General features: G+C 49.6%; 2 protein-coding genes across 7 annotated transcripts in view; both read right to left on the bottom strand.

Annotated features, from left to right (window-relative positions):
- The window catches only part of LOC140187625 (transient receptor potential cation channel subfamily V member 3-like), a 49,846-nt gene extending 40,800 nt beyond the window's left edge, over positions 1–9,046 (bottom strand). The window contains 3 exon segments of the mRNA XM_072243143.1: positions 879–1,003; positions 3,233–3,312; positions 8,771–9,046. Of these exon segments, the coding sequence (XP_072099244.1) occupies positions 879–1,003; positions 3,233–3,309 (202 nt within the window). The 5' untranslated portion in view covers positions 3,310–3,312; positions 8,771–9,046.
- A 12,740-nt stretch (positions 9,047–21,786) lies between these two features.
- Positions 21,787–24,376, bottom strand: part of LOC140187746 (transient receptor potential cation channel subfamily V member 3-like) — a 62,927-nt gene continuing 60,337 nt past the window's right edge. For 4 of the 6 annotated variants that reach the window (XM_072243393.1, XM_072243395.1, XM_072243394.1 and 1 more), the window contains one exon: positions 21,787–22,605. In XM_072243393.1, the coding sequence (XP_072099494.1) occupies positions 22,006–22,605 (600 nt within the window). In that variant the 3' untranslated portion in view covers positions 21,787–22,005. The remainder of the gene's footprint in view (positions 22,606–24,376) is intronic. The other 2 variants (XM_072243397.1, XM_072243398.1) reach the window with 1 other exon arrangement.

Below are 24,376 nucleotides of genomic sequence, written 5' to 3'. Positions count from 1 at the left end.
ATACCTGACCCCAGCCCAATATCCGTCAATACGCAACCTCGTCCCAGTACCCAACCCCAGCCCAATACTTGGCTCCACCCCAGTACTTAACCTCATCCCAGTACCCAACCCCAGTCCAAATTCCCTCAATACCCAACCTCATCCCAGTACCCGACCCCAGCCCAATATCCGTCAATACTCAACCTCGTCCCAGTACCCAACCCCAGCACAATACTCGGCTCCACCCCAGTAATTAACCTCATCCCAGTACCCAATCCCAGTCCAAAATACACCAATACGCAACCTCATCCCAGTACCCAACCCCAGTCCAATATCCATCAATACGCAACCTCATCCCCATACCCGACCCCAGACCAATATCCATCAACACTCAACCTCGTCCCAGTACCCAACCCCAGTCCAATATCCATCAATACGCAACCTCATCCCCATATCCGACCCCAGCCCAATATCCATCAATACGCAACCTCATCCCAGTACCCAACCCCAGCCCAATATCCCTCAATACCCAACCTCATCCCAATACCCGGCCCCAGCGCTGGTACTCAACCTCCAGAATATCTGCTTTAACCACTAACCCAGTAACCCATCGCAGTCACCCCCCCTCTCTGTGTAACAAACTCGTCCCTCACGTCACCTTTGAACGTTTCCTCCACCCCGCCAGCCTTAAAAGCACGCCCACCCTGGGGAAATGATTCTGTTACTCTATCTACACCTATTGTAATTTTTTAAAGTTTCATCAGGCCTGCTACCCTTTCGCTGTCTGGAATCTACGTGACTCCAGACCACTAGTGTCGACTGCTAACTGGCCCTTCAGTCCATGTGTGACCAGGGTGGGTGATAACACAGGGCCGTAGAACTGCGTGGCAGGTTCCTACCCAAGAACCAGGGCTCGGTCAGTTTCATCCTGGTGATGTGAATGATACGTAGGACCTTGTTGAATTTCTCCTCGTTCCCGTCTGCGACAGAACATGACAGCTGCCTCCCCAGATTGTTCTTCAACCTGCAAAACAGTAGCATAGTGGCTAGCACAACACTCCACTGAGCCAGCAAACACCGATCGTGGTTCAATTCCCGCTGCTGCCTGTAAGAAGTTTGTACGTTCTGCCCGTGACCGCGTGGGTTTCCTCCGGGTGCTCCGGTTTCCTCCCACACTTCAAAGACATACGGGTTAGGGTCGATAATTTGACAGCATCCTACGTTGGTGTTGGAAGTGTGTTGGCACTTGTGGGCTGCCCCCAGCACATCCTCGGACTGTGTTGGCCATTGACCCAAACGACACATTTCACTGTACTTTTCTATCGGCCCCTTGGGATGTTCCGGTCAGTGTGGCCAGTGATCTGAGACGGGACGACCATAGTGTTATGAACAACTGAAGAGGGCAGAAGTGGTCGGCCACTGGTGTACAGTCCGCTGGTACTCATCATTGTTGGGGGGGGAGGGGGGGGGCTTGAACTGCAAGGTAATCTTGTAGCTCGATACAACCCTGGTTAGACCACACCTGGAGTATTGTGTTCAGTTCTGCTGCCTCATTATAGGAAGGCTAAGCGCTAGGTTTGCCTACATGCCGGGAATGAAGAATGCTTCACTGGCTGCATCACAGCCTGTGTGGAAACACCTGTGCCCTTGAGAACCCGATAAAAAGTAGTGGATCACAGGTAAAGCCCATCTACATGAAACGCTGTCGCAGGAAAGCAGCATACATCATCAGAGATCCCCACCACCCAGGACATGCTCTCGTCTCACTGCTGCCAACGGGAAGGAGGTACAGGAGCCTCAGGACTCACACCACCAGGTTCAGGAACAATTATACCCCTCAACCACCAGGCAAAGGAAATAACCCCACCATTGAAATGTTCCCACAACCTATGGACTCACTTTCAAGGACTCTTCATCTTATGTTTTTGATATTTATTCCTTATTTTCTGCTAATTGGACATTGAACCAGTGAACACTAACTCACTTTTTAAAAAATATTATTTCTGTTTTTGCACTATTTTTAATTTATTTAACTAAGCAATATTCATATATATACTTAATGTAATCGATTTACTTTTTTTTCTATATTATCATGTATTGCATTGAACTGCTACTGCTAAGTTAATAAATTTCACAACACATGTGCCGGTGATAATAAACCTGATTCAGATTCTCCTTTTTGTATTTGCACAGTTTGTTGTCTTCTGCACTCTGGCTGAACAGCCTGGCTGGACGGTCTTTTATTGGTTATTTTCTACAGATTTGTTGAGTATGTTCACGAGAAAATGAAGAAAATGAATCTCAAGGTTGTGTATGGTGATATATATGTACTTTGATAATAAATTTAATTGAACTTTGAACTTGGAGTTGCTGGTCAAAGGTAGGCTTTTTCCACTGAGGCTACAACTAGAGGTCATGGAGTAAAGGTTAAAGGTGAAATATTTAAGGGAATCATGAGGGGAACTCCCCCCCTTTGATTCCTTTGTAAAAAAGTAAACAAAATTATGAGGGGTATAGATAGGGTAAATGCAAGCAAGCTTTTTCAGCTGAGGTTGGGTGGGACTAGAGCAAGAGCAAGAGGTCATGAGTTAAGAGTGAAAGGTGAAAGTTTCAGGGGAACCTGAGGGGGACTTCCTTCACTCAGAGGGTGGGAGAGCGTGGGACTTCACTCAGAGGGTGGTGAGAGTGTGGAACAACTCAGAGGGTGGGAGAGCGTGGGACTTCACTCAGAGGGTGGTGAGAGTGTGGAACAACTCAGAGGGTGGGAGAGCGTGGAACTTCACTCAGAGGGCGGGAGAGCGTGGAATTTCACTCAGAGGGCGGGAGAGCGTGGAATTTCACTCAGAGGGTGGGAGAGTGTGGGACTTCACTCAGAGGGTGGGAGAGTATGGGACTTCACTCAGAGGGTGGGAGAGTATGGGACTTCACTCAGAGGGTGGGAGACTGTGGGACAAGCTGCCAGAGGAAGTGGTGGATGTGGGTTTGATTTCAACACTTAGGAGAAGTTCGGATGGGAGGGGTGGGGAGGGGAGGGCTGCTGTCCAGGTGGAAGGACAAGTTTGGATGGGAGGGGTGCAGAGGGCAAGTTCAGATGGGAGGGGTGCGGAGGGCTGCTGTCTAGGTGCAGGTCAGTGGGACTAGACCGATTAGTAGTTCAGCCCAGACTAGGTGGGCCTGCTTACGTGCTGTAGTGCTCTATGACTTCCGGGGAACTGGGACCCAGAAAGTAGATCGGCCCAGCACAGGTACTGACCTCCTTTTCTCGTTCTCCGTTTCGGAGCATCCATCGAGTTCGTCTGGCTGCAGCAGTAAATTGATGTTGTAATCCATTGTCTGTGCAGGGAGAGAGAGAGAGACGTCACCCAAAACTGAACATGAGGCGGCACTGTAGCGCTGTGGTGGGTATATCGGGTCGCAGCGACAGGTATTGGGATTCTTTTTCTGTCGCCGTCTGTCCGTTCTCCCCGAGACTCCCTCCAGGAGCTCCGGTTTCCTCCAGCATGCCACAGACGTGCGGGTCACGATCTGTACATTGTGGGCACGCTATGCTGGTGCCAGAAGCATGGCAACACTTGTGGGCTGTCCCCAGCACTTCCTCAGACTGTGTTGGCCATTGACACAAATGGCACATTTTATTAGATTATGAGGACACACAGACCTCTTTCACTGAAATTTAGTAATACATGCATTAAGAGATGATACAATGTTCCTCCAGAATGATATCACAGAAACACAAGACAAACCAAGACTAAAAAAACCGACAAAAACCACATAATTGTAACATAGTTACAACAGTGCAAGCAATACCGTAATTTGATAAAGAACAGACCATGGGCACGGTAAAAAAAAGTCTCAAAGTCTCTTGAAAGTCCCATCATCTCATGCAGATGGTAGAAGGAAGAAAAAAAACTCTCCCTGCCGTGAACCTCCAGCGCCGCAAACTTGCCGATGCAGCACCCTGGAAGCACCCGACCACAGTCCGACTCTTGAGTCCGTCTGAAAACTTCGAGCCTCCGACCAGCCCTCTGACACGGATCACCGAGCACCATCTCTGCTGAGCGCTTCGACCCTGGCCCCGGCAACAGGCAATAGGTAAAGCCGAGGATTTGGGGCCTTCCCCTCTGGAGATTCTCAATCGCACAGTAGCAGTGGCAGCGAAGCAGGCATTTCAGAAGTTTCTCCAGATGTTTCTCTGTGCTTCTCACATCTGTCTCCATCAAATCAGGATTGTTCATGGTACCTACTTAACAAACACCGATATCATTTCGGAGCGGCCGTGTGCGCTGCGTCACGCTGCCATCTTTCACTTTATGTTTCGATGTACACATGACAAATAAAGCTAATCTACAATCTTTTCACGGGGCAGCATACACTGGTACATGGATAGGAAAGGTTTAAAAGCATAAAAGTTTAGTGCAAAAATGGGACTAGCTGAAGTGGACATCTGGGTCAGCATGCACTGGTTGGGCTGAAGGGCCTATTTCTGAGCTGTATTGCTCTGTGACTCATCAAGTCAAGAAAAGCGGAAGCAAACAAACCTCTGGAGACCACAGAGCTGAGAACTTCCCTCGCACCCAGTCTCTTTTCTTTGAAGAACCATGCTCCTTGTTTTAAAATCTCCGTACCCCACAAACTTCCCCCTAAATGAGAAGCTCTGCTCCCACCTCTTGGTCCAAAGGGTGTTCTGATTCCCCAACCACTCCCTGAGTGAGAAACCATTTCCTTCCCCCACAACCCTGCCCCAGTAGCTCTGAAGGTCTGCCTTCTGGTTGGTGACTCCCCCGACACCAGCGCCTCACGTCACCCATATCTTTCAAAGGCCGCGTCCGGCAGGAAGGACCATCACCTCTTGTCATTATTACCACCAGGAAGTCCCTACGTTTTAGAAACAGCTTCTTTTTCTCTGCCATCAGATTTCCAAATGGTCCATGATCACTACCTCACTAATTTGCTCTCTTTGCATTGTTCGTTTATTTATTTCTGATGGTAATTTATAGTAATCTTAATCTGTTACCATTCGCAGTGTGGGACTCTAGCTGCAGCAAGACGGATCACAAAGTCCTCCAACGGCTGATTAGGCCAGCTCAGCACATCATTGGGACTCAACTACCGGACCTGGAGACAATCTACAACTCTCGATGCCTACGGTGTGCTCATAACAACATTAAAGCCCCATCCCATCCCGGACACTGTCTGTTCAATATGAAAACATCCTGACCAAGACGGTGAGACTGAAAACAGCTTCTTGCCCAGGGCAGTAGTGCAGCTGAATGACGCTGCACTCTGGCTTGCCGATGGCCCTTGCGTGTTATGGACTATCCAAGTCACGTTACATGTGATTTCCTTCAGTGACCTGCACCCGCCAACTCTGCAAGCGGACTTGTGGGTCACGGGTCGGCCTTTTCAGTCATTTCAAGGCCCACAACGGACCAGATCAAACACCAGGTGAAGAACCACAGTCGACTGTGAGTGATAGCTGACGATGATGGTAATTATGGGAATTAAGTCATGCATTGATGTATCTATTTTGCGCCGGCTGGAGTAGCACCGTAATCTTGTTGTCTTGAGCAATGACAATAAAGTTCTGCTCTGGACACCGTACTGCAGATTTCATGAAATTATGTCGTGAAAGAAATTCCTCCTCATCTCTGTTCCAAAGAGACATCCCTCTATTCTGGAGCTGCGCCTTCTGCTCCTAAACTCTGCCGCTATAGGAGACATCCTCTCCAGGTCCACGCTGTCGAGGTCTTTGAATGTTGGATGAGTTTCTATGAGAGCCCTCCTCATCCTCCTGAACTCCAGCGAGTACAGGCCCGGAGCCAGCAGAGTGACAGGGAACCTGATTCGGATTCCCAGCGTTACCGAGAGGATTCCCCACCCAAGGGGGCAGCCTCGGATTGATTTATGGAGACCGCACACAGGGCCGGGACGGTCACCCTGAAACAGCGCCATGGATTATCCGGATCCACTGACGGTGGAGAGAACATTTTGCCCTTGTCAGAGAGAAGCGCCCTCCATGTGATCCAACTCAAGACGCCGACCCAAGCCTGCCCCATTCACCCTCGGTGCTCCAAAGCCCTCCTGTCATTTGGGGTTAGGAGGATGAGAGGAGTCTGGATAGAGGTGCATATGATAAGAGGACAGCTGGAGACTTTTTTCTGGGGGGGGGCTGATAATTTTAAGATAATTAGAGGGAAGTATCGAGGGGATGTCAGAGCTAGAATTTTTACGCAGTGCTGCCAGGGGAGGTGGAAGAAGCAGATACATTAGGGACATTTTTGAAAAAAAAATTCTGGAAAGCCCCAAGCTCTTTATCACTGATAATGTTCCGAGTGCGGTCTGACCAATGCCTTACCATTACATCCTTGCTAGTCCTCTGGGAATGAATGCTAACCTGGTATTTGCCTTCCTTACTGCCGACTCAACCTGTAGGGTAACTTCAGAGAACCCCAAGTCCCGTTGCAGCTCTGATTTTTGAAATCTTCTCCCCGTTTTGGAAAATAATCTACACCTTTATTCCATCTACCAAAGTGCACGCCCACTCACTTGCTGACTCTGTATTTTATCTGCCACTTCTTTGCCCAGTCTCCCGGTCCGTAAAAGTCTGCAGGCTCCCTGCTTTCTCAACACTACCTGCCCCTCCACCTACCTTCGTATCACCTGCAAAACTGGCCACAAAGCCATCACCAAATCATTGACAGACAGTACTGTGCAAAAAGTCTTAGGTACGTATCTCCAGCCAATGACTTTTGCACAGTACTGTGGTAACTTTATGTATTGCACTGCACAGCTGCCGCGAAAAAAAATCATGACATGTGTGAGTGATGAAAAACCTGATTCTGATCTGGGTCTCTATTGTGGACTGAGAGTGGGAAGGCGGCAGGGAGAGGGGTTTAATGGGTGGGAAAAGGGGAAGGGAGAAGGGAGGGAGCGGGAAGCACAAGAGAGACATCCTGTAATGAGGGGAGGAGAAGATGGAGCATGCGGCCGCTCCGAATTGATATCGTACTTGTGAAGTAGGTATCGTGCACAATCCTGATTTGATAGAGACGGACGTGAGAAGCAGGGAGGAACATCTGGAGAAACTTCTGGGATGCCTGCTTCGCTGCCGCTGCTACTGTGCGATCGCGAATCTCCGGAGGGGAAGGTCCCAAATCCTCGGCTTTGCCTATTGCCTGTTACCGGGGCCGGGGGCGAAGCGCTCGGCAGAGATGGTGCTCGGTGCTCCGTGTCGGAGGCTCGAAGTTTTTGGACGGACTCAAGAGCTGGCTGTGGTCTGGTGCTTCCAGGGTGCTGCATTGGCAAGTTTGCGGCGCTGGAGGTTCATGGCAGGGAGAGGTTTTTTCTTTCCTTCTACCGTCTGCGTGAGATGATAGGACTTTCGAGAGACTTTGAGACTTTCTTTTTTTACCCTGCCCATGGTCTGTTCTTCTATCAAATTACGGTACTGCTTTGAACTGTTGTAACTATATGTTATAATTATGTGGTTTTGTCAGTTTTTTTAAAGTCTTGGTTTGCCTTGTGTTTCTGTGATATCATTCTGGAGGAACAAATTATATCATTTCTTAATGCATGCATTACTAAATGACAACAAACGAGGACTGCGTGTCCTCATAATCTAAAAAAAAGATCAATAAACCAATTGTTTGGAATCAAATGACCATGCCTGTTGTCTCAGGACTGGGTGTGTCTGCACCCACACCACCCTTTGCCCCGGCACTCCTCTGCCACCTGTCCCACACCCGCCTCCCCGCGGCGCTCCACTCTCGCCATTCTCAACACCCTTTGCTCCCTCCACATTTACAAACTCGCTCTCCGCTCTCCCTTGATAATTATGGTACTGTACTGTGCAAAAGTCAGGCATCTTAGCTCTATATACAGTACGTGCCTAAGACTTTTGTACAGTACAGTATAACGTGAAAAGAAGCTACCTAGTATCGGGCGCTCAGTATTCAGTCGGTTTCAATGAGATCCCCTCCCTCCCATTCTTCCAAACTCCAGCACGGTATTATCGGCACAAAACACAGTACCGGCAGCACCCTGCTCATAGCACATATAGTCACGAAAGCAGAGAAAAAAACAGGTACACAAAAATAATCTAGCCCAAGACTCTGCCTGAGTGCCATTGGCCAGATGGTTGATGGTGTTTGGATGGGGTGTGTTCTGTGGCCCCGTTCCTGCAAGAACTAAATCAGAGACTAAATAACCCGCTGGTACACACACACACACACACACACACACAAGCGCCGGGGGTAGGGTTTGAACCCAAAACTCTGGTGAACACAAGAGATTCTGCAGATGCTGGAATCCCAGAGCCACACACACATAATGGTCAGGCAGCATCTATGGAGGGGAATGCACGGTCAACATTTTAAGCCGAGACCGTTCATCGAGACTGGAAAGGAGCCAGAACGCGGAGGGGTGGCAGCTGAAGGGGAGGGTGTTTTATAGGGGGAGTTGTGAGGGGCAATGTTACGTTTCTCTTCCCACAGTTACTGCTGGTGCTTCCAGCGTTTCGTTTTGGGACTGGAAAGGAAAGGGGGAAGAGTACACGCTGACAGGTAATGGGTGAGGGTGGGGAAAACGTCTCTGTCCCCCGGCCGCATTACTTGGAAAAGTTCCCAATTAACTAAACCGGGAGTATTAAGCTCGTCCTGGGAAGGGGAAGTTTAGACACGTGAATCTGCGCTCCTGGAGAGAGAGAGAGAGTGGTCTGCCTTCTCCACCGGGAGCTCCCAGCAGCGAGGACCGGGATCGATCCCTCCCTCCCCTCCCCGAGGCACTCACTCACCAAACGATGCAAATTCGAAGTTTTTAGTAACTCCCTCGCTATTTCACTGAGGGGGCTGACTGACTGCCCCCGGCCGGACTGAGCTCCCTGACGGCGCCAGAAGCCGCGGGCGCCCTTCCCGTCCCGGCTCTGCCGCAGACCGCGAGAGGTGGGAAGCGGTCGAGCGCACGGCCGTGCAAGCGAACTCTTGGAGTGAGAGACGGCGGAGCGGCTCCCGGGTACCTGCAGCCGCCGGGGAGGCACCCACCAGCCAGCCGGGCAGTGGGGATAAAGGGCGGCGCTGAGGGAGGAGCGGCAGTGCTGGGGGAAGAAAAACTTCATTTGATTGCGACATTAAGCCGCAAATCCAGGGTGCCGGCGCTGAAAGCCCAACATATCACTTTTCCTTGCCGCTGCCTGCCTTGCCTTGTTAATGAGGGAGGCCAGAGGAGAATAGTCAGTCTGGTCTGAGGCGGCAGTATCTCAAATAACCTCAGCAGCGGTGTGCAGAACTGCATCAATGAACGCACACGTGGAACTTCGAAGTGGTTGCGTTACCACTCGCGGCCACTTTATCAGGTGCAGGAGGTAGTGAATGAGTATGAAAGGAATGGGGGGATATGGATGATACAGGGAGGACATTTAGTGTGAATTGGTATCAGGATCAGCACAATAGTGTGGGCCGAACGGCCCGTCGCGCACTGATCTATGATATTCGGAAGTCCCACTGGGAAACACAACCCGCCTTCCAGAATGGGATATAGATGGGGATAGGATTTAGAGGAGTTTTGAAGGAGAACTTCTTCACGCAGAGCTTGGTAAGTACCTGGGCGAGAGAGTGGTGAAAACAGAGCCAATGACGGACGACTAGAGAAAGATTAGATTAGCCTTAATTATCACGTTTCCATGGAAATATACGTGAAAGGTGTCGTTTGCATCAAATCGAGTGAGCAAGGATGTGCTGAGGGCGGCCCGCGAATGTCTCCACGCTTCCAGCGCCAACATAGCGTGCCCGCAATTTACTGATCCTATCCCGTACGTGTTTGGAATGTGGAGGAAACCGGAGTACCCGGAGGTCACGAGGGGAATGTCCAAACTGCTCACAGACAGCGGCGCCAATTGAACCACAGGATGGTGGTGTGAGGCGTGGCACTTTAGGCTACTGGCGTTGCCCTTGGGTTCAATGACCGCCATTGTCTGCACGTCCTTATGGCTGCGTGGGTTTCCTCCGGGCGCTCCCGTTTCCTTCCACATTCCAAAGACGTATGGATCAGGATTAGTAAAATGTGACGCCCGAAGCATTGCGACATGTTATGTTACTTGGGGGGGGGGATGGGAAACAAACTTCCGAGTTTTACTTCAGACGCAGATCTCGGGTCTGTACACAACAGGAGTTAAAATGTGGAACAGTGAAATGATTTCATGCTGAATTCCTCTTGTGCAAACTGAAATGAGAAGGAAATCGATTTTTTTTCTAGAAGCCTTCACATGGTTCTTACCAAACAGGGGAAGGGTGTCGGGGAGGAAGTGCAGAGCTCGGAAACGCGGCTGGGGGGAGCGAGTAAAGTTGTGGGTGTTAAAGAGAACAGCACAGACAAGTGCAGGTCCTCGGCTCACCTTCTAACCTGCTCAAAGATCTACCCAACCCTTCCCTCTCGCATAGCTCTCCATTTTTATATCATCTTTGCGCCTATCTAAGAGTTTCTTGAATGTCCCACTACCACCATCCCTGGCAGGGTGTTCCTCACACCCACCACTCTCTTTAAGATTTACCTCTGACCCCCATACCTCCCACATGCTTCCCTCCAACCACCTTCAGATTTTGTCTTCTCCTATTCACTATTTCCATTCTTGGAAATGACTCTGACTGTCCATTCTGTCTCTGTCTCTTATCATCCTGTCTATCAAGTCCCCTTTCATCATCTGTTCCAAAGAGACAACCCCTAGCTGGCTCAGACATTACTCACAAGACATGCTCCCTAATGCAGACAGCAGCCTGGTAAATCTCCTCTGCACCCTCTCTAAAGCTTCCACATCTTTACTTTAAGTAGGTATCAGAGGGTTGTAGGAGAATGGGAAGGAAGAAGCTGCTGACGTCACGAACTCCATGGACCTAGATAGCAGAGGCCCATTGGGACATGTCCATTCCCAATCCCCCTGCTCATCTTCCCCTGACCAGACAGAGAACAGCCAATCAGCTGCATTAGTCTTTGTTCTTGTCTTGGCTGGCATTTATAACCAGTTCCTCATTTACACAGTGACAATAGACAATAGGTGCAGGAGTAGGCCATTCGGCCCTTCAAGCCAGCACCGCCATTCACTGTGATCATGGCTGATCATCCACAATCAGTATCCAGTTCCTGCCTTATCCCCATAACCTTTGATTCCGCTATCTTTAAGAGATCTATCCATCTCTTTCTTGAAAGCATCCAGAGACTTGGCCTCCACAGCCTTCTGGGCAGAGCATTCCATATATCCACCTCTCTCTGGGTGAAAAAGTTTTTCCTCAACTCCGTTCTAAATGGCCTACCCCTAATTCTTAAACTGTGGCCTCTGGTTCTGGACTCACCCATCAGCGGGAACATGCTTCCTGCCTGCAGCGTGTCCAATCCCTTAATAATCTTATAGGTTTCAATAAGATCCCCTCACAGCCTTCTAAATTCCAGAGTATGCAAGCCCAGTAGCTCCAATCTTTCGACATATGACAGTCCCACCATCCCGGGAATTAACCTTGTGAACCTACGCTGCACTCCTTCAATAGCAAGAATGTCCTTCCTCAAATTTGGAGACCAAAACTGCACACAGTACTCCAGCTGTGGTCTCACCAGGGCCCTTTACAGCTACAGAAGGATCTCTTTGCTCTTATACTCAATTCCCCTTGTTATGAAGGCCAGCATGCCATTAGCTTTCTTCACTGCCTGCTGTACTTGCATGCTTGCTTTCAGTGACTGATGTACAAGAACACACAGATCTCATTGTGCTTCCCCTTTTCCTAACTTGACTTCATTTAGATAATAATCTGCCTTCCTGTTCTTGGTTGGTCTTCCTCATCAGCTTTGGAGACCTCCCAACCACTGCCACCAAACTCATAGTTCCCTTACCCAACACTGCTCGGTTCTACCTCCTACCCAAGATCCGCAAAGCTGACTGCCCGGGTAGGCCCATTGTCTCTGCGGGCTCCTGCCTCACTGAACCCGACTCTGTTCTGTCCCCCTTTGGTTCCATGCCTTCCCACCTGCATCTGCACCTTCTCATGCTCTCGATCTCCTCACTAACTTTCAACTCCATGCCCCTGACTGCCCCATTTTCAGCATGGCTGTCCAGTCCCTATACACTTCTATCCCCATCGACAGAGCCTTGCAGCTCTCTGCTTCCTTCTCAATAAAAGAACCAACCAATTGCCCTCCACCATCATCTGGCAGAACTGGTCCTCACCCTCAACAACTTCTCTTTCGGCTTCTCCCACTTTCTCCAGACTCAAGGCGTAGTCATGGGCACCTGTATGGGCCCCAGCGATGCCTGCCTTTTTGTTGGCTATGTCCCTATTCCAAGCCTTCCCCGGTAAGGCTCCCACTGCATTGATGACTGCATGCACCGTACTGAATTTGTCAATTTCGTCAACTATGCCTCTAAATTCCTCCCATCCTGAAGTTCACTTGGTCCATTTCTGACACCTCTCTCCCCTTTCTTGATCTCCACTTCCATCTCTGGAGATGGTCTACTGATATTTTTTATAAACCTACTGATTCCTATGGCTAGCTTGACTATACCTCTTCCCACCCTGCCTCCCGTAAAAACTTAATTCCCTTTTCTCAGTTCCTTTGTCACTGCTGCATCTGTTCCCAGCATGAAGTTTTCCTTTCCAGGACATCAGAGATGTTCTTATTCGACAAAGAATAGGATTTCCCTTCCTCCACCATTGACACTGCCTTCACCCACATCTCCTCCATTTCCCGAACGCTCATCCCATCTTCCCACTGCCCTAACAGGAATAGAGTTCCTCATCCTTACCTACCACACCATCAAAACCTTCACATCCAACACATCATTCTCCCCAAATTACACTATCTCCAAAGGGATCCTAACACCAAACACATCCTCACCTTCCCCCACTCTGCCTTCTGCAGGGTTCACTCTCTCCTTTATTCCCTCTCCCATTCCTTCCTCCTCACTAACCCCCCTCCCAGTATTTATCCCTGCAAGTGGCCAAAGTCCCACACCTACCCATTCACCACCTCCTCACCTCCAGTCAGGACACCAAGAATTCTTCCAGGTGAGGCAACACTTCACATGCGAATCTACGAGGGTCATCTATTGTATCCAGTGTTCTCAATGCGGCCTCCTCTACCCTGGTGAGGTCCCTTCTAAATTGGGGGATGGCTTCATCGAGCACCTCTGCTCCATCCACCAAAAGCAGAAATTCCCGATGGTCAAATATTTTAATTCTGATTTGTATTCCCATTCTGACATGTCAGTTCATGGCCTCCTCTTGTGCCACGATGAGGAGCAACACCTCTTATTCTGTCTGGGTAGCTTCCAACTTGATGGCATGAATATCGATTTCACCTTATGGTAAAATGACATTTCCCTCCCCCCTCCCCTCTTCCTGTATTCGCCACTTTGGTCTCATGCCTCTGCTCACTTGCCCGTGACCTCCCCTGGGTCCCCTCCTCCTTCCCTTTCTCCTATGGTCCACTTTCCTCTCCTCTAAGGTTCCTTCTTCCCCAGCCCTTTACTTTCCCTACCCACCTGGTTTCATGTATCACCTTCTTGCAATCCTCCTTCCCCTCCCCTCACCACCTTATTCTGACATCTTCCCCCTTCCTTTCCAGTCCTGAACAAGGGTCTTGGCCCGAAATGTCGACTGTTTATTCATTTCCATAAATGCTGCCTGACCTGCTGAGTTCTTTCAGCATTTTGAGTGTGTGTGGGTTAGTATCTCTGCCTGTCAACTGGGAAACCAGGGTTCAATTCCCTGATGGGGAGATGTTTCCGAAGTTGGGGCAGCCCGGTAGTGGAATGCTTAACAGTGCCAGTGATCACCGATCTGAGTTCAATTCCCGCCCCTGTCTGTAAGGAGGTTGTATGTTCTCCCACGTGGGTTTCCTCCGGGTGCTCCAGTTTCCGCCCACAGTCCAAAGACGTACAGGTTAGAGTCAGTGAGTTGTGGGCATGGGACACTTGCAGGCTGCCCCCAGCACATCCTCGAACTGTGCTGGTCGCTGACATAAGCAACACATTTCACTGTGTGTTTCGATGTACATGTGACAAAGAACAGAACCTAAACCAATCTGATGAACTCTGTGTTGAATGGGTTAACCCTGTTGTGTAGGCTCTGCTCACTGAGATCTGCCGACTGTTAACGCGCCTTACCAGTTGACCCAAGTGGGTGGGTGCACGTGTGCAGTCCTGTCTGTAGGCAGCACAGGCAGTAACTTGTATTCAGCCTTAGCTTGTACGGAGCAACCAATTAAGTTGCCCCTCAGTTGGGGTGGGGTGGGAGGATGCAAATAAAAATGAGGTTGTGTCTTAATCGTCTCCTCGGTCCCTGGACACAGAGGAAGGGTGGTGGGTGATAGACTCAGCAAATAGACAGAATCATATTTACACAACACACACAACATGCTGGAGGAACTCAGCAGGTCAGGCAGCATCTATGGGAAAGAGTCCAGTCGACGTTTCGGGAGACCCTTCGAAGTCCTACCGTGTGTTGCTTGGATTTCCAGCATCTGCAGATTTTCTCGTTTGTGATTTGAGAACCATATTTACGTCATTTCCTCATGAGTCTGTTAAAGTTCATTTATACTCAAATAGCTGGTTAGTATGATTTATTGTCTCTCTGAATCTCTAGACAGAGAGAACAAGAGGAACATGTTTCCAATGGTGTGTGAGTATAAGACCAAAGAGCACAGCCTCAGGAGAGAAATAATTTAAAACAGAGGTCAAAGGGAATTTCTTTAGCCAGAGTATAGTGATTCTGTGGAATTCATTGACACTGACGGCTGTGAAGGCAAAATCACTATATTTAAAATGGAGATTGATAAGTTCTCAATCAATAAGGATGTCAAAGATGATGGGGAGAAGGCTGGAGAGGGGTTTGAGATGGATAACCTGAGTCTGAGGCCTCTGTCAGTCAGAGTTGACCATGGATATTGTGTCCTAGCTGTCTAGATACGCAAGCCTGGGCAGTACAATATGGAGAGCGAGCTGTTGCCCATGTAGGAAGATCCCCCTATCGACACAACTGATGAACCCAAAGGAACAGCAGAGACTGATAGGGTTTGGCACCAGTGGTGTCACAGGAGTTGCCAGTCAACATTGAACTCGATGTAGGACTGGCCCGGGGTCTCCAGCTTTGGATTTTTCCCTTGGGGTTTACTCCCAAAGCCCTCCCCATGAGTGGGTATAGCCGTAAGGTAGCAGAGGTTTGAGATCAGAGTTTTCCTTCTCCTAGATGAGATGCCAACCTCGGCTGACCAGCCCCATCTGCCACAAGCAACTGGTTTTAAGGTGCCAGTAATCCACCTTTGCTCCTTCTCCTGTCAGTAGAAATGGTTCCACTGTGCTTAGTAGCTAAGCCACACGTGAAGGCCAGGAGCTGGTCAGAGGCTATTTGAGACGCACGCCATTGGGAGTGGGAGCTTGTCCCCACTACCAACCCCAGGGATAATAAATCAGCCAATATTGAATGGTGAAGCAGACTCAATGGGTTGAATGGCCTAATTCTGCTCCTGTGTCTTATGTCTCTCCATCTTCGCCTCTCTGTCTTACCCTACCTGAATTTCTCTTGAAAATCTCTCTGGGAATCTCTATTCAGTCTCCATCCCTCCCTGAATATCTCTGTTGGAATCTGCCTGTCGCTTTCTGAAAATCTCTCTTGGAATCTCCCTCTCTCTCTCTCACACACACACACACACACACACACACACACACACACACACACATGCACGCACTCAAACTCGAAGGCCATGGATTCAGATCATGATAAGTCAAGTCAAGTCAAATTTATTTATAAAGCATATTTTAAAAAAAACCCATGTTGACCAAAGTGCTGTACAAACCGTAACAGGGAGCTAAAATCACAAATACAAGAAACACAGATATAAACAACAAGGCACACAGCTTATAGGCACAAAATAAACAACACATGAGCCTCGGCACAAGCCAAAAATCAGCCACATCAGGAAGATTCAAACGCTAGTGAATAAAGGTAAGTTTTGAGCCTGGACTTAAAAGAGTCAATGGAGGGGGCAGATCTGGTAGGGAGGGGAATGCTGTTCCACAGTCTGGGGGCTACAACAGCAAAGGCGTGGTCACCCCAGAACTTAAATTTAGATCGTGGGACAGCCAGGAGCCCCAAGTCAGCTGACCTGAGCGACCTGGAAGTGGAATAAGGGGTTAGAAGGTCTGTGATATAGGAGGGGGCCAGCCCATTTAGGGTTTTATAAACAAACAGGAGAACCTTAAAATCAATTCTAAACCGTACTGGCAGCCAGTGGAGAGAGGCCAGGATAGAAGTAATATGGTCCCTCTTCCGGGCACCTGTCAGGAGCCTGGCTGCGGCGTTCTGGACCAGTTGCAGACGGGACAGGGATGACTGACTAATCCCAGTATACAGGGAGTTGGAGTAGTCCAAGCGGGAGGATATAAGGGCGCGGATGACCTTCTCGAGATCTTTGAAAGAGAGAAGCAACTTGATTTTGGCAATAGTACGAAGCCGGAAAAAACTGGCTTTAACTATTGCACTAACTTGCTTGTCAAACTTAAAGGTGGAATCAAATATCACACCAAGGTTTTTGACATGGAGTTTGACAAGGGTGGACAGGTTACCAAGACTGTTGGTAATCACTTTGATGGAGTCAGGGGGGGTCAAATAGGACAACTTTAGACTTGCCTTCATTCAGCTGTAGGAAGTTTTGTGCCATCCAACACTTTATGTCCTCAAGGCAGTTCATGAGGCTGACTAGATTTGACTGGTCATTTGGTTTCAAGGGGAGATAAAGCTTTGTGTCGTCGGCATAACAATGGAAGGAAATGTCGTGTTTTTGAATGATTTGGCCGAGGGGAAGCATGTATATGGAGAAAAGAATGGGACCCAGGATGGAACCTCGTGGGACCCCGCAGGAGAAACTAGCTGGAGAAGAGGAAAATTTGCCTATGTTGATGGAGAAGCTTCTATTTTTGAGGTAGGATATAAACCAGTTCAAGGCAGAGCCATCAACACCAGCCCCGTACTGGAGATGGTCTATTAAAATGGCGTGATCCACAGTATTGAATGCTGCACTGAGGTCAAGAAGAATTAGGATGGCAGAGTCACTTGAGTCGGTAGAGAGGAGCAGGTCTTTCAGCAGGGCAGACTCTGTGCCTTAAAACTTGACTGAAATCTTTCCATGATGTTGTTTTGGTATAGGTAGGGCAGCAATTGACTAAGAATAACCTTTTCAAGAACCTTTGACAGGAATGGAAGTTTAGAAATAGGTCTGTAGTTACTAGGTAAGGTAGGGTCTTAGTTGGGTTTCTTCAGGAGGGGCTGGACCACAGCACAATAGGTATCTTACCATACCCTGATGAGTTCAGACCAATAGACAATTTAACTTCTGGGAGCTCCAGATCAATACTGTCAGAGTAGAAAACTTCTGTGGACAATCGATGACGTTTTACTCGAGGAACACTTCAGCACTGAAAGTCCTTATCTCCCTGGGGGTTTACATCAAGATCCCTCCCACCAATAGCAGGTTATTTGGTTACGTTTATGAAAGTTAATTCATACCGTCTGGTTTCTCTGCAAGTTTACACCGGGGAGGAGGTTATTCAGCACAACCAGTGTTTCCACCTCCCTATCTTTAGAATGATGAGTTGCAGAATCAGGTTTAATATCACTGGCCTATGTCATGAAATCTGTTATTTTGCAGCAGCAATACATAATTTAAAAAAACTATAAATTACAATAAGAGATATATAAATTAAGAAAAAATAAGTAGCACAAATAAGAGAGCAATTTTTTTTAAGTGAGATAGTCTTCATGGGCTCATTGTCCATTCAAAAATCTGATGGCAGAAGGGAGGAAGTTCTTCGTCAAATATTGAGTGTGTCTTCAGGCTCCTCTTTCCACTTCTGATCCCTCGATGAGGACTGGTGTGTGTTCCCTCACCTTACCCTTTCTGAAGGACACAATCAGTTCTTTGGTCTGACTGAAGTTGAGTGAAAAGTTGTTACTGCGGCAACACTCAACCAGCTGAGGAGTCCAGGAGCCTGAAGACCCTTCTTCTCATCACTACCATCGGGGAGGAGGTCCAGGAGCCTGAAGACCCCTCTTCTCATCACTACCATCGGGGAGGAGGTCCAGGAGCCTGAAGACCCCTCTTCTCATCACTACCATCGGGGAGGAGGTCCAGGAGCCTGAAGACCCCTCTTCTCATCACTACCATCGGGGAGGAGGTCCAGGAGCCTGAAGACCCTTCTTCTCATCACTATCATCGGGGAGGAGGTCCAGGAGCCTGAAGACCCCTCTTCTCATCACTACCATCGGGGAGGAGGTCCAGGAGCCTGAAGACCCCTCTTCTCATCACTACCATCGGGGAGGAGGTCCAGGAGCCTGAAGACCCCTCTTCTCATCACTACCATCGGGGAGGAGGTCCAGGAGCCTGAAGACCCCTCTTCTCATCACTACCATCGGGGAGGAGGTACAGGAGCCTGAAGACCCCTCTTCTCATCACTACCATCGGGGAGGAGGTACAGGAGGCTGAAGACCCCTCTTCTCATCACTACCATCGGGGAGGAGGTACAGGAGGCTGAAGACCCCTCTTCTCATCACTACCATCGGGGAGGAGGTACAGGAGGCTGAAGACCCCTCTTCTCATCACTACCATCGGGGAGGATGTACAGAAGGCTGAAGACCCCTCTTCTCATCACTACCATCGGGGAGGAGTACAGGAGCCTGAAGACCCCTCTTCTCATCACTACCATCGGGGAGGAGGTCCAGGAGCCTGAAGACCCCTCTTCTCATCACTACCATCGGGGAGGAGGTCCAGGAGCCTGAAGACCCCTCTTCTCATCACTACCATCGGGGAGGAGGTCCAGGAGCCTGAAGACCCCTCTTCTCATCACTACCATCGGGGAGGAGGTCCAGGAGCCTGAAGACCCCTCTTCTCATCACTACCATCAGGGAGGAGGTCCAGGAGCCTGAAGACACATAGTCATTCAGGAACAGATTCTTCCCCTCTGCCATCTGATTTCTGAATGGACGGTGAACCCACGAACACTACCTCGCCACATGTTTTTGTACCAGTTACTTAACTATTATACATACACAGAGTATATATATAAACAGTAATTCAATTTTTATTATGAATTGCTGCTGCAAAGACAACAGATTTCACGACACATCCTGGAGATATGAAACCTGATTCTGATTGTAATTCCTGTACCTCCTCCTTGATGAGAAGAGGGCATACGTTGGGTGATGGGGTCCTTATCACACAACAGGCCACCTTTTTGGGGCATCTCATCATTTTGAGTCATACTGTATTATACTGTAAGTCTTTTCCCTGTCGCAGGCAAGTCTAAAATCTAGGGGGCTTGGGTTTAGGCTGAGAGGGGAAAGATTAAGAGACCAGATGAGCAGCTTTGTCATGGGGCGGAAAGTGCTGCCACAGGAGGTACAAGGAGGCTGTTGTAGGTACATAGAGAGAAGTGCACCCAACACTGGAAATTGGCACCGGTTGTGTGGGTGCTGTGGTCAATATGGATTGGTGGGGCCAAAGGGCTTGTATTCCCTGTGATATTGCTCTCTGACTGGGGCAGATCATATTAATCCTTAAGATAGCCACGATCATTATGGGGTTCCTTTCCTGTTAGTGGTTGGACCACAGCTGACCAGAGGAGGCTTTGGAAGTGATAGTTCGGCAATTGCCCAGGCAGCATGGTAGTGCAGTGGTTAGCATAATGTTTTACAGTATCAGCGACTTGGGTTTAATTCCCACTGCTGCCTGTAAGGAGTTTGTACGTTCTCCCCATGACCAGTTGGGTTTCCTCCCACAGTCCAAAATGTACAGGTCAGTAGGTAATACACAGAAGAGATTCTGTAGATGTTGGAAATCTCAAGCAACACACAAAAATGCTGGAGGAACTCAGCAGGTCAGGCAGCGTCTATGGAGAGGAATGAACAGTTACATATTTTAGGACTGGAAAGGAGGGGGAAGAAATCAGAATAAGGAGGGGAGGGGGACAAAGCACAAGCTGGCAGGTGATAGGTGAGACCAGGTGAGGGGGAAGTAAGAAGCTGGGAGGTGATAGGCAGATAAGGCAGGCTGAAGAAGAAGGAATCTGATAGGAGCGTGAACCATGGGAGAAAGTGGAGAGTCAACTAATTATTAGGTTAATTGGTCACATGGGTGTGATTGGGTGGGCTCTTGGGGTCAGAAAGGCTTGTTACTGTGCTGAATCTCTAAATAAAATCATAAAGAAATCTGACTCGTAACCTGAGCAAACCGCAGAAACAGCTTGAAGCAACCAAGTTCCAGGCAGATTGAGGTAACAGAAACTGCATAACTCAGTACTTTTAGCCACAGGATGTTAAGGAAAAGCAGAAGGAACTATGCACAAGTCTCTGCGAAGTTCCTCTATCTTCCCTCTGCATCAACACAGACAGCTGTGGAGGGCAAGTCATTAGGTACAGTTAAAACAGAATTTGATAGGTTTTTAATTACTCAGTGCATCATAGGTTACGGGGAGAAGGCTGGAGAATGGGGTTGAGAGGGATAATAAATCAGCCATGATGGAGTGGCAGAGCAGACTCAATGGACTGAATGGCCTGACTCTGCTCTTGCCGTACTGTGCAGAGGTCATAGGCACATTATATATAGAGAGAGCCCTAGGGTGCCTAAGACTTTTCTACAGTACTGGTTAACCTGTTTCTGATATGGGTCTCTTGTGGACTGAGAGTGAGAAGGGGGCAGCGAGAGGGGAATCATGGTTGAGAAAAGGGGAAGGAGGCAGGAAGCACCAGAGAGACATTCCGTAATGATCAATAAACCAATTGTCTTGCCTGGGTGTCTCTGTACCTGGGCTACCTCCTGCCCCACTACTCCTCTGGCACCAATCCCGCACCCCTCCTGCAGCGCTCCACTCTCACCATTCCCAAGCAGGGATCAGTTGGGCCAAAAGGCTTATTTCTGTGCCGTGTGACTCCGTCTGCAGTTTCTTTTGTCACCATAAACACAGTCAGAGTGTCTCACTGGGATCTTTCTATTCCCTTTGTTCAATCTCCCACTCTCGGAACTGGAGGACCTGAATTAGAAGGAAAAATTGAATAGGGTAGAACTTTATTCCTTGGAACGTAGAAGCTTGAGAGGAAATTTGATAGAGGTATACAGAATTATGAGAAGTAAAAAAAGGGTAAATGCAAACAGGCTTTTTCCGCTGCAACCAGAGGTCATGGGTGAAGTGTGAAAGGTGAAATGTTTAAGGGGAATGTGAGGGGAAACTTCTTCACTGGGAGGGCTGTGAGAGTGCGGAATGAGCTGCCAGCACAAGTGGTGCATGCAAGCACAATTATAATGTTTAAAAGAAGTTTGGATAGGTACATGGATGGTAGCGGTATGGTCCCAGAGCATGTTAATGGGAGTAAGCAATTTAAAAGGTTTCAGCATGGACTAGATGGGCTGAAGGGCCAGCTTCTCTGGTGTATTTTTCTTTGACTATGACCAACTTGCTTTCTTTTTCCCAGTTGTGCCGAAGTTTCTCCCGTCTCCACAGATGCTGCCTGACCTGCAGAGTGTTTACATCTTTTTCTGATTTTTGGTGCAGATTTTCTGGATTCTGCAGCTCTTCAATTTCAAGAATTTCTCTCCATTCCCGGGGACAGTCAGTAGTTCAGGACAACCTGTGAATATGTGTCATTGCAGTGTGGGGGGGGGGGGTAAAATAGGGGGAAAGTTTGAGGGGAGAGGGGTTGGGAAGGTGGGAGAAGGGGAATAAATGAAGAGAAGGGAGGGGTGGAAGTCCATGGGAAGAACTCACACAATCTATTCACTGAGTTTCTTGTTTTAGATTTTATTCTGAAGTAAAATTTTTTATACCTGACAGCCTGTCAGGGAGTGAGGAGCTCGAGGTTACCAACAGTGGAGGCAGGCAGGGTGAGGGACAGCTCCAGGGATGAGCATTTAGAGGTGTGGGGGGTGGAGGCGGGTACACCTGCTTAATGTGACAGTCGGTCAAGGGGAGTCAGGTTAAATCACATTCATCCAGACCACTGATCACGAACATCTCGTACAGAGGGGGTGTCGCACCGTGGAGGCAGGGGGCAGCCAGGAGACGGCTCCACGGCACGGGAGGGGGCGCTGCACCATGGGAGGGGACTCTGTGCTGTGGGAGAGGCGACGAGGAGGGAGTGCTGCGCAGTGGGAGGGGTGGTGAAGAGGGAGTACTGTGCCACGAGAGAGATTCGGTACAGATGAAGAGTCATGGGAGAGGTAATGGAAGGGAAGACTGCACTGTGGGAGGAGAGGAGGCAATACTGGGCCGTAGGAAGGGCTATCCTCCGAACTAAAATGAAACCAAGTCTGTGCCCATTCCAGAGGGAGGAGACAATATTGGGGCCACCGTTCTGATGAAGAGCGAGATGTTATTACTGTCCTGTTGTCAGTATTTCTCCAGCAATCACCTTCACTGAAGTATGGAGATGAGTCAGTAACATCTCGCAGACTGTGAGGTCTTGCTGTGCTTCCTGCCACAGGGGGCACCTCTGACTGGACCGTGGAGGTGACAGGCACTACACAAATGCAAACTGTGACTATTCCGATTCCACCGTTGCCTCTATCCGGCTGTCCCAATCTGTCCAATTCATCTCGTTCAGCCTGTTCGGTTGGAAGAACAAGTCATTAGATCAGCCAGCCCTCTCGTACCTCACCCTACCCCCTGTCCTGACCCACACTGGGTCGCTCCCTCAGCATTCAGTGGGTGGTTTCCCAGGAGGGTCCTCAGACAACAACAATTGGGATAGTCTCCCACCCGCTATAAGTCTGGGGCCACCCCCATCTCTGCAGTACGCAAGTCCGAACCAACGCCACTGCTGGTCACCCAGCAAAGACACCAAGTACTAACAAGTTGTCTTTTTAACCCTCCCTCCCTCCCCTACATCCCACCCCATCTCTATAGCCCTCTCCCTACCCTACAACCTTCCCTGTCTCCATAACCTTCTCCTTCGCCTGCAACCCTCCGTCTCCATAACCCTCTCCCTACCCTACAACCTTCCCTGTCTCCATAACCCTCTCCTTCGCCTGCAACCCTCCGTCTCCATAACCCTCTCCCTACCCTACAATCTTCCCTGTCTCCATAACCCTCTCCCTCCCTTACAACCCTCCCTGCCTCCATAACCCTCTCCCTCCCCTACAACCCTCCCTATCTCCATAACCCTCTCCCTCCCCTACAACCCTCACTGTCTCCATAACCCTCTCCCTCCCCTACAACCCTCCGTCTCCATAACCCTCTCCCTCCCCTACATCCCACCCCATCTCCATAACCCTCTCCCTACCCTACAACCCTCCCTGTCTCCATAACCCTCTCCCTCCCCTACAACCCTCCGTCTCCATAACCCTCTCCGTCCCCTACACCCCTCCGTCTCCATAACCCTCTCCCTCCCCTACAACCCTCCCTGTCTCCATAACACTCTCCCTCACCTGCAACCCTCCCTTGTCTCCATAACCCTCTCCCTACCCTACAACCCTCCCCATCTCAATAACCCTCTCCCTCCCCTACAACCCTGTCTCCATAACCCTCTCGCTCCCCTACAACCCTCCCTGTCTCCATAACCCTCTCCCTCCCCTACACCCCTCCGTCTCCATAACCCTCTCCCTCCCCTACAACCCTCCCTGTCTCCATAACCCTCTCCTTCCCCTACAACCCTCCCCGTCTCCATAACCCTCTCGCTCCCCTACAACCCTCCCTGTCTCCATAACCCTCTCCCTCCCCTACACCCCTCCGTCTCCATAACCCTCTCCCTCCCCTACAACCCTCCCTGTCTCCATAACCCTCTCCTTCCCCTACAACCCTCCCCGTCTCCATAACCCTCTCCCTCACCTACAACCCTCCCTGTCTCCATAACCCTCTCCCTCCCCGTCTCCATAACCCTCTCCCTACCCTACAACCTTCCCTGTCTCCATAACCCTCTCCCTCCCTTACAACCCTCCCTGCCTCCATAACCCTCTCCCTCCCCTACAACCCTCCCTATCTCCATAACCCTCTCCCTCCCCTACAACCCTCACTGTCTCCATAACCCTCTCCCTCCCCTACAACCCTCCGTCTCCATAACCCTCTCCCTCCCCTACATCCCACCCCATCTCCATAACCCTCTCCCTACCCTACAACCCTCCCTGTCTCCATAACCCTCTCCCTCCCCTACAACCCTCCGTCTCCATAACCCTCTCCGTCCCCTACACCCCTCCGTCTCCATAACCCTCTCCCTCCCCTACAACCCTCCCTGTCTCCATAACACTCTCCCTCACCTGCAACCCTCCCTTGTCTCCATAACCCTCTCCCTACCCTACAACCCTCCCCATCTCAATAACCCTCTCCCTCCCCTACAACCCTCCCTGTCTCCATAACCCTCTCGCTCCCCTACAACCCTCC

Source organism: Mobula birostris, chromosome 25 (assembly GCF_030028105.1).
Source record: "Mobula birostris isolate sMobBir1 chromosome 25, sMobBir1.hap1, whole genome shotgun sequence".
Taxonomy (NCBI): domain Eukaryota; kingdom Metazoa; phylum Chordata; class Chondrichthyes; order Myliobatiformes; family Myliobatidae; genus Mobula; species Mobula birostris.
This window is presented reverse-complemented; position numbering and strand designations above follow the sequence as displayed.